This window comes from Zingiber officinale, chromosome 6B, assembly GCF_018446385.1.
Source record: "Zingiber officinale cultivar Zhangliang chromosome 6B, Zo_v1.1, whole genome shotgun sequence".
NCBI classification, from domain to species: Eukaryota; Viridiplantae; Streptophyta; class Magnoliopsida; order Zingiberales; family Zingiberaceae; genus Zingiber; species Zingiber officinale.
In genome coordinates, this window is record NC_055996.1 from 48,415,705 (window position 1) to 48,425,969 (window position 10,265).

Here is a 10,265-nt window from a genome sequence, read left to right on the forward strand (position 1 = left end):
TTTAAATCTTATCTTTTATAGATATCCATAAAAAGATTTAAAAGAGAGAGATTTTAATTTATAAAACATTCCTTTTATAATTAACCACAAAAGGGATATTTTAAAGAAAGATTTTAATTTTTGTTTAAAATCTTTTCTTGTTTGTTTTACAAGAGGTGGCCGGCCATATCATGTATAGAAAAGGAAGTTTTATTTTTGTTATAAAACTTTTCTTTTTTGGATTCACTAAGGATTATAAAAGAGAGGTAAAAGGTGCATTCATGGAACACAACTTCTATTCTATTGTTCCTCTCTCTTTTCCTTTGGTGGCCGACCCTCTTCCTTTCTCTCTTCTCCTTTTATTTTCCACATTGTGGCAGGCGGCATCAAGTCTACTAGGAGTTTTGGTGGCCGATTACTAGGAGGAGAAGAAGAAGAGAAAGGAGACCCTCTTGTCTAGATCCCTTTGGTGGTCGGAGCTTGGAGGAAGAGAAGAAGGCTTTGGTGGATTTCTTCTTGGTAGATCGTCGCCCACACGACGTCCAAGAGAAGGAGAGGAATACAATAATAGGTCAAGAGGTTTTTGTTAACAAAGAAAGGTATAACTAGTTGCTTTATTTCGCATCATACTAGTTTTTCTTTGTACGGATATTTGAAATACTAAACACAAGAGGTTAACGATTCTAGGTAATCGATTTCATGTTTCAATTATGTGTTTCTTTTGTTTTTTGATCTTGTGATTCGATTGTTCTTAGTGGTTAAACCTAGGGCTACTATAAGGAGATTAAATATTGATTTTCGTTGAAAGACTTTGTTTAGGAAGTGGTGGCAAGAAGGCCTAGTGTCTTGTCATGTTTAACCTGGAAGTCGATCTCTGAAATAAATTTTTAATCAACTTTGTAACATGGATGAATTTAGATTAATAATATTAAGCATCGCTTGTGATCCAAGTCTAAACCTCTAAGAACAGATAAGTTGAATTTGGAATCAAGAGAAAATTACATTTTTAGTCCTATAACTTGCACTTTTTTCAATTTTAGTCCTATTATGAGTTAATTTACGTTTTTAGTCCTGTAACTTGTAATATTTTTCAATTTCTGTCATTTTTCCTCTAAAATTAAAATTTTTCAACGAAAAATGTTCAGTAGTTGGTGATTGGAATATAAAAAACACATGGGTCATAAAAAATCAAAATTCCCAAATTCAATTTACAACTCATCATTTTCCGTTGAAAAATTTCAATTTTGGAGGAAAAATGATTGAAATTGAAAAATATTACAAGTTACAGGACTAGGAACGTAAATTGACTCATAACAGGATTAAAATTGAAAAAGGTGCAAGTTATAAGACTGAAAACGTAATTTTCTCTGGAATCAATAATGTTAAATTCATTTTGCGATTTCAAATTTAATTTCTAAAGAACACATTAGGTTGTTAGGAAAGGTTCGGGACTTATATAAAATTTTTATACAGGAGACCAGTAAGATATTCCGAGTAGCAACTACCAATAAGCACCCTAGAAGATATTTGAGAAGGAGAAAAATTAGTAGAATCTTCAGAAATGATCAACTGAAGGGTCCTCAATCTCATTCATGGAATTGGGTAAATGACGACCTTTCCTGTTGCCCTCCCAGTTTCAAGATAAGTAAATGCCTCAACCACTTGAGAGAAAGGGAATGGTCCCTTCGGATCCACCACTGGCTTAATTTTCCCTTCTTCAATGAAAGGATTCAACTTGGTCAAGGAAGCGCCATCAGAGGTGACAACGAACCTGAAGCCCGGCGGTGTCACTGCGCCCGTAAGCACGACCACGCAGCCGCCTTCTTTCACTGCCTTCACTGCTTTATCTCCCTGACCTGCTCAAGAAGTTACCAACCATATCCACAACAAGAGTAACAGAGATCCTTCGTGCTTCAATCCTTACCGACAGTATCAAATACGACGTCGAATTTCTCAGGTAAGTCTTCGAAGTTCTCCTTTGTATAGTCAATTGCCAAATCAACTCCTAGGCTTTTCAGTAACTCCAGTTTTCCGGTGCTGGCTGTTGCAGCAACTCTCGATGCTCCAAGAACTTGCTTTGCTACCTGAAAAGAACGATGGATCCGGCAGAGTTGGCTCGGTAAGTTAAAGAAATCATGCAAGACGACAATTCTGTATGTAGGTGACCTGGATAACCAGAGAGCCAACTCCACCTGCACCACCAAGAACGAGAATAGTTTTACCGGCCGAAAACCCTGCTTTCTCGAGCCCTTCGTAGGCTGTTTCGATAGCCAGTGGCAAACCTGCAGCCTGTGCAAAGTCTATTTTTTGGGGCTTTAAAGCCAGCAATTTCTCCTCCACGGCCGTGAATTCTGCCAGCGATCCAGATTGCTTGGGGCTCTCCAGAGTTTTCTCGTTGATGTCCCCGTACACTTCATCTCCTTCCTTCAGGATCTTCACTTGGCTCCCCACTTTAACGACAATCCCAGCTACATCATAACCTGGAATAGTCTAATTAATCGAGCACAGAAACCCAATAAGTGACTAGGAACTGCGCCATCCATCTCGATGAAGGAAGAGAAGAGAAGGAGGAACGTCGACGCACCGGTAAGGGTGAATCAGTGGCCTTAAACTTTCCCTGCATACGCTTAAAATCCACGGGGTTCAGCGCGGCCGCCACGACCTTGACGAGGACCTGGTCCTCCTCCACTTGAGGGACCAAGACCCCATCTTCGGCGCGCAGCACACTGACGTCACCGTACTCGTCGTAGACCCAGGCCTTCATCTTCGAAGGCTCCCCGGAAGAAGCAACTAGTGTGTCGGTGGAAGAAGAAGCTGAGGGGTCGGAGCTCGCCTGAGGCCGACGGAAATTACCTGGAGCAACGGCGGTTATTGCTGCACGTTGGCTTGTTGTTGGCGTGATGGGAAGAGAGGGGGAGGATCTTAAAGATGGTCTTGCGATGGGGAAGGAGAAGGGGAAGGTAGTGCTAATGGGCGAACCGAGCAGAGCTTCCATTAATTCCTACCTTGAGTGACGGTGTTGGTCAAACGTTTCTCGTTCCCCAATTATATATATATATTTATATTCTATTATCACCTTATCCTTTACTTGGTGATTCACAAGCCTTATCTTCCGCTCAAGAGCCTTTTTATAAGGCCATCAATTGTAGCACAATTGGGAGCGGCAACGATCATGGACCATTGATCAATCGGACTGCCATGCAAGATCACCGTTGATGAAAAGTAGGAAGCCTTCATAAGCAACGATGCTCGAATTGCAGTAAAAGAAGCAAACTGTCTGTTCAGCTTCCGTAGGAGGAAGATGTTGAACCGAGCGAACAGGTGGAGGGTGGCTTTGAGACCCGCCCTCATCTTCTCCGCGTCTTCCACTGCTCCCTCTGCCTGCCAGAGATCATTCTGCCGACACGGCCGGCAGCCGCCTCCTGTTGCTGATCTCCCAAGTAGAACGACTCCAGCCGGGATTGGTGATCCGGTGGAAAGGTTGGCCGCAGGATTCCAGCACTTCAAGGAGGAGGTGTATGAGTAAGTACCCCCTCAAAGAGCTTTCCTGTTCAATTCTGATCTTTAAATTGAAGGCCTACTGATAGCTCATCTGTTTAATTGACAGGAAGAACCATGCTTTGTTCACCCAACTTGCAAGTAGTCAGCAACCCAAATTCATGGTGTTTGCTTGTGCAGACTCCCGAGTGTGCCCTTCTGTTGTGTTCAACTTCCAGCCTGGGGAAGCCTTCACTGTCCGTAACATCGCCAACATTGTCCCGCCGCAAGATAAGGTCTCTACTCCTTTGTCAGAGCACAATTTCTATGGACGATCCTTCTATATTTGTATGATCAACAATGTAGTGATTAAAAGGGCCTTCTTTTGTAGCAATTTTATGAACTGTTCTTATTTGGTGGGACTTCTTGTGCCCTTCATTATGTCTTTTGCTATTTCTCCAGACAAGATACTCAGGCGTTGGGGCTGCTATCGAATTTGCTGTCCTACAACTCCAGGTAACGACCCAATTCCTTGACAAAAGTAATGTATATTTCTTTAACTCATTGATGTGTTTCATGTGGTAGAAAGAGCATGCTATAAATTGATACATTTCAATGATCTTGAGGGCCTTCACTTTGTGCTTAGAACAGGTGGAGAACATTGTGGTGGTTGGGCATAGCAGGTGTGGTGGAATTGATAAGCTTATGTCCATCAAAGAAGATGGCACAACCAGCAGGTAACAAATAATGAGTTGCTCTGTTGTGAATTTCCTTTTTATCTTCTTAACTCTGGCAAATGAATGATGCTCTTTAATGGACTGCAAACAGTGGCTTCGTAGAGGAATGGTTGAAGATTTGTTTGCATGCAAAGGAAAAGGTACAGACCCAGCACGCTGCCTTGCCTCCTGAGGATCAACTGACCCTTTGCGAAAAGGTAATCCATCCATCAATTGTCTCTCATTTTATCAAATACAGTCGTTTATTTAATCAATGTAATTCATACCTTTGACGTTTCTCAGGAGGCCGTGAATGTGTCTCTCCAAAACTTGAAGACCTATCCGTTCGTGAAAGAGCTACTGAACAAGAAGAAACTGAGATTGATTGGGGCATACTACAACTTCGTTCTTGGCACCATTGAAACTTGGGAGATTTGAATTACCTTTTGCTGTTAATCTACTAGTCTCAAAATAAAAATGTATTCATTTTGTTGATAATTTGCAAAGACTGACACCAGACGGAGCAATTCTTGACGAAATCTACATTGACAAATTAAAATAGCAACACCCAATTTTCATACAGTGGACAAATTTATTTTTGATTGAAACTTGCTAAACCATCCAAAGAAACTAAGCTTTAGAGCACAACTCTGGTGAGATGGAAGTGTTTGTCTTCGTCCCATTCATGGAATTGGATAAATGACAACCTTTCCAGTCGCCCTTCCAGATTCAAGATAAGTGAATGCCTCAATCACTTGAGAGAAAGGGAATGGCCCCTTTGGATCCACCAGTGGCTTAATCTTCCCTTCTTCTATGAAAGGATTCAACTTGGTCAACATTGCGCCATTTGAGGTGAGAACAAATACGAAGCCTGGTGGAGACAGTGCGCCCCAAATGCCGACGACTCTGCCGCCTTCTTTCACTGCCTTCAATGCTTTATCTCCCTGCCCTGCACATACAATCAAGAACAATCAAGTGCATCCTCCTTGATGCTTGAGATTTAGTACTTACCGACAGAATCATACACCACATCGAACTTCTCTGGCAAATCTTCAAAGTTCTCCTTTGTGTAGTCAATTGGCAAATCAACTCCGAGGCTCTTCAGCAGCTCCAGTTTTCTCGTGCTGGATGTCGCGGCAACTCTCGATGCGCCAAAAACATGCTTTGCTATCTGGATGACTAGGGAACCAACTCCACCGGCGCCACCGAGGACAAGAATAGATTTTCCTGCAGAAAACCCTGCTCTCTCCAGGCCTTCGTAGGCTGTCTCGATAGCTGCCTAGCGGGAGACCTGCAGCCTGAACAAAGTCTAGGTTTTGGGGCTTCAAAGCTAGCAATTTCTCCTCCACCGCTGTGTATTCCGCCAGGGAACCGAAGCGCTTGGGGTGTGTCAAACCATTCTCGTTTATGTCGCCGTAGACTTCATCTCCTTCCTTGAAATTCTTCACTTGGCTTCCTACTTTAATGACGATCCCAGCTACATCGTAACCTGGAACAGTCTAATTGAGCGCAAGAGAGTACTTACTATCATGAATTTGAGCCAAGTCAGAGAAGAGAACAAGGAAGGGAAGTCAACTCACTGGTAAAGCTGAATCAGCAGACTTGAACATCCCCTGCCTGCGCTTAAAATCCACGGGGTTAAGCGCGGCGGCTACTACCTTGACGAGGACCTGTTGGTCCTCCACTTCCGGGACCAAGACTCCGTCGTCGGCTCGCAGCACGCTGACAGGTCCATAGTCGTCGTAGACCCAGGCCTTCATCTTCGGAGGGACATCCGAAGCAACCGCGATGCTCTCGGAAGCCAGCGCAGTTGCCATAGCTGCTCCTTGGAAGCGGCTTGGGTTGTGAAAGATCACTGAATTATATCTGGACAAGTTCAATGTGTGGGGGACAACCAATTAGACTCGGTATCAATGCCATGTTTACTATCAGAGGGCTGGCCTTGCCATGAATCACAATTACGCCATCAAGCTGAATGGAGTCTAAGCTCTTGACGCAGCGATCCAACGTCGTCGGTAGGTAGTACCAGCACTGTGAACATGTGATCTGCTGTACGAGAAGATCAAATCTTTGTTGCGTGGGTTATTCTTCACTCTGCCTTTTTACCTTTGTGCTGTGCCGAACTATTAATCCGATCTAATAAATTTTTTTTTTATAGCGATTAGGATAAAAAGTATTTATAGTATTCGGTCAACATCCTGTAATTATGTCTTATTTAAAAAAAAAATCTATAAATATATAATAATTAATAATTAAATCACGAATATCTATATGATAATTTAAGACTCTTCCGTTCCGTTGCACCTTAGGCTTAGGACATAAGTGTGCTGTTCTTCTGTTTAACATCAGATGGTCTGATAGAGAGGGAGGGATTTAGAGATTTGTGGACAATGATAGAAACATTATCAATGTTCGAAACTTTGGATAAGGAAGAATCAAAATAGCTGATATGTACTAGAAATGAAGTGATGTTTCGGCTGGGATGTCAATTTGTTTGTCTAAAAATAAACTTCAATCTAACCAAATCTTTGAAAGTTTTTGAGCATTTAGTATTAAAATATAATGCCCATGACGATTTATCCAGTTGTCAGTTAATTGGCATGCAATTTATTTAGCATTGTGCCAACCCATCCACTATGTTTATACAATATTTTTAAAAAACTTTCTTTCTTCAACAATTTACATAACAAGACATCTAAATTTCTAAATTTATCAAAAGATACATGATATTTTTAAATTTATCAAACGACATACCTTTTCAAGTATTCATTTCATTTTCTCATTGACAATATGACTTTTTCTATCTTTTATTTAATTTGTCTTCGCTCTCTTCTATTTTTTTTCTTTTATGAAGGTATGTAACTTCTCTTATTTTTCCTTTTCTCTATTTTTTTTTTCTTTTTTGCATGCATGCATGTATGACATATATATAATATTTTATAAGATTTAATTAATTTTTTATAACTTATTAATATATTTGGAAAAATTAAAATAACCAATGGATAATATATTTGAATCTTTGCAACCTCAGAAATTCATACGAACTGAAATAAGTATAATTGGAGTTCTCTAGGTCCATCAGTAAATTTTGGACAAAACCCACTGATGAACCTAGAGATCTCAAATTGTGGCTATTTCAGTTCTTATGGATTTCTGGGGTTATAAGGAATTGAAATATGTTATCCATTGTTTATTTCGGCTTCTCGGAAATGTTAAAATGTAATAAGGAAAAAATCGACAAAAATCTTTATGTTAGGCATGATATGGAATCATATCAGATCCAATATTGGCCTGATATGAAATCATATCAAGTTTAATGTGGACCTGATATGGAATGATATCAGACCTACATTGGCCTTGATATGATTCCATATCAAGCTCAATGTGAAGGTTTTTATCGATTCTTCTTTATTTTATTTTAAAGTGTGGGGGAGGAGCGCATTTGCTTGTGGTTCATGGAATTTTTCATTTGATCTTTGAGGCAGTGTTGAAAAAAAAAAGAGAAATAAAAACATGAGGAATTTATTATAAGGATTGGAAGTCATAACAGATTGATACTGTGATGGAGTAGGAGTGAAGGTTTGAGTTTTAAGTTTTGCAATTTGGTCCTAGAGAATGTATTATAGATATGTTGTAGAGAATGTTTAGAAACAGAAGCTGGAGAATTCTAAACAATAGAATTGGAATTGTGCAGAAACCTGTTGCTGTAGTTGGGTCAGCAGTTCCTATCTAAAAGGCTACTGAAAGCAAGTAAGTTGGTTTACAATTCTCTGGAATTGAATTATCAAATTGTCCAAAACACCGGCAATAACCATCTCAACATATTGTTTTAGTTTATAGGGTAGAGCAGCAGCACAAAGTCTTTGTATCAAGTTTAATTGTTTTTGTGCCAAGCCTTCGTAAAAACAATCCTATGCGGTAACTGATCCAAATTGAGCTCCTGTCTTGTAATATTATTTGTTATTCCATCATTCCAATGAACTCACTCTTTATTGTCTTAAAGGCATTCAGATTCATCTAAGGAATTATGCTGGGCTTTATTTTAGAAATGGTACTTCAGAAATATGAATGCATGGAGATGCTCTTTATGTTAATATACCATATTTTAGCTCTTTACCTATGTGAAGTAAATATAACCCTCAAGAAGGTTAGGGAACATGTGTCATCTGTCACACCAATTCAAATCTATAAAGGGGGGAAAATAGAACGAAATAGAAATTGATGTATTAGTAGTGTGCAAATTTCTATTGTATTTTTTGGTCACCAATAGCTTGAATTCGATCCCTAATTATTTCAGTGCCAAATGACGTGTCTCTAAGCTAAATTCTTGACTTAAGCTGAAATTCCCTTGAGTCGACAAAAATCTTTACGTTTGACCTAATATGGAATCATATCAGGTCCAACGTGGGGCCTGATATGGACATATCATGCTCAACGTGGACCTGATATGGAATGATATCAGGTCCAATGAGGAGGTTTTTAGCAATTTTTCTTTATTATATTTTAAAATCTTTGAAAAGTTAAAATAAATAATGGATAGTATATTGGAACTCTTTGAAATCCCAGAAATTCACAGGAACTGAAATAGGTGCAATCAGAGCTCTCTATGTTCATTAGTGGATATTGGTCAAAACCTACTGATGGACCTAGAGATCTCAGATTGCACTCATTTTAGTTCCTATAGATTTTTGGGGTTGCAAAGAGTTCAAATATACTATCCATTGTTTATTTCGGCTTCTCGAAAGTGTTAAAATGTAATAATGAAGAATTGATAAAAATCTTCACGTTAGGCCTAATATGAAATCATACCTAATGTGAGACTAATATGAAGATTTTTTGTCGACTCTTTTTTATTACATTTTAATACTTTCGAGAAGACGAAATAAACAATGAATGACATATTTGAATTTCTTGCAACCCTAGAAATCTATAGTAACTGAAATGAGTGTAATTTGAGATCTCCAGATCTATTAGTAGGTTTTGACTGAAATCCACTGATGGACCTAAAATGTTTCGATTGAACCTATTTCTGTTCCTGGAAATTTTTGAGGTTACAAGAAATTCAAATATGCTATCCATTATTTATTTCAGCTTCTCTAAATATATTAAAATGTTATAAAAAAATCAACTAAACCTTATAAAATGTTATCCATATGTTATGCATACATGTAAAAACAAAGAAGAAAGAGAAGATGATGAGAGGGAAAATAAGAGAAGTTGCATTCGTAAAAAAGAGGAAAGAGACGAGAGAGAGAAATGGTAGAGAAATGGAAAATGATAAAAAAAAGTTAAATTGTCAGGAGGATAAAATGAGAAGTACATTTGAAAGATGCACCCTTTGATAAATATCAAAATAGTATATGTTTTTAAATAAATTTTATAAAAGTAGTATATGTTTTTATATAAATTCAGAAACGTAGATGTGCTATTTAATAAATTACCATTCTTTCTAATTTATTATCAGTTTCCCTCTCAATGCTTAAGATATATTATTTACAGATGGAGAAGGAATATAATAATTAAAAAAGAAGATCATAATAAATAATAATATTCTTTGTTATTATTATTATTTTTTGAAAATAAAGAGCTGATACCAATTAAAGAATTAAGATATAATATTCGGAAATAGTTGAAACAGAAGCATAGGTAAGAAAAACAAATTATTTTTGTTCTCATCTTTTGATTTATGATAAATCAAAAGATGAGAACAAAAAATATATATATCCCTTTTTCTTATTTTTGTTCTCATTTTATGATTGATGATACAACTTAGCTTGTATTACCGATGATGCCCTTTTCACTTGCTCAACCTCCTCCGTTGATTCGATGACTTGAAAAGCAAAGTATGTGAAGGTTTGTTGGTGTTACCAGCACGACCCTTCTAATGTTCAAGTCAACACCAAGTTGAGAAATGAGAGACTTTCAAAGATGCGAAGAGAAAGAAAGAGAGTGATGGAAAGAAAGTGAGAAGAGTTGTCTCTATGTACGAGAAGGAAACTATCATCCTTTAACTTACCTCCGTTGATTCTTATATAGAAGATGGAAGGGAGTCTCTACGTAGTACCTGACATTCTCAAGTTATTGGAGGGCCAA

The 10,265-nt window shown here is 38.3% G+C and overlaps 2 protein-coding genes and 1 pseudogene across 2 annotated transcripts; 1 reads left to right on the plus strand and 2 right to left on the minus strand.

Annotated features, from left to right (window-relative positions):
* Positions 1–1,356: 1,356 nt before the first annotated feature.
* LOC121992407 (2-methylene-furan-3-one reductase-like) lies at positions 1,357–3,077 on the minus strand. Its single transcript, XM_042546736.1, has 4 exons — positions 2,564–3,077; positions 2,146–2,469; positions 1,904–2,063; positions 1,357–1,835 (listed from the first exon to the last, which is right to left on the minus strand). Exons 1-4 carry the CDS (start codon positions 2,972–2,974, stop codon positions 1,570–1,572), a joined length of 1,161 nt encoding a protein of 386 aa, XP_042402670.1. The 5' UTR covers positions 2,975–3,077; the 3' UTR covers positions 1,357–1,569.
* A 40-nt stretch (positions 3,078–3,117) lies between these two features.
* LOC121992409 (carbonic anhydrase 2-like) lies at positions 3,118–4,737 on the plus strand. Its single transcript, XM_042546737.1, has 6 exons — positions 3,118–3,501; positions 3,587–3,752; positions 3,919–3,972; positions 4,108–4,193; positions 4,285–4,390; positions 4,476–4,737. Exons 1-6 carry the CDS (start codon positions 3,281–3,283, stop codon positions 4,608–4,610), a joined length of 768 nt encoding a protein of 255 aa, XP_042402671.1. The 5' UTR covers positions 3,118–3,280; the 3' UTR covers positions 4,611–4,737.
* An 8-nt stretch (positions 4,738–4,745) lies between these two features.
* Positions 4,746–6,078, minus strand: LOC121992408 (annotated as a pseudogene).
* Between the last annotated feature and the right edge of the window lie 4,187 nt (positions 6,079–10,265).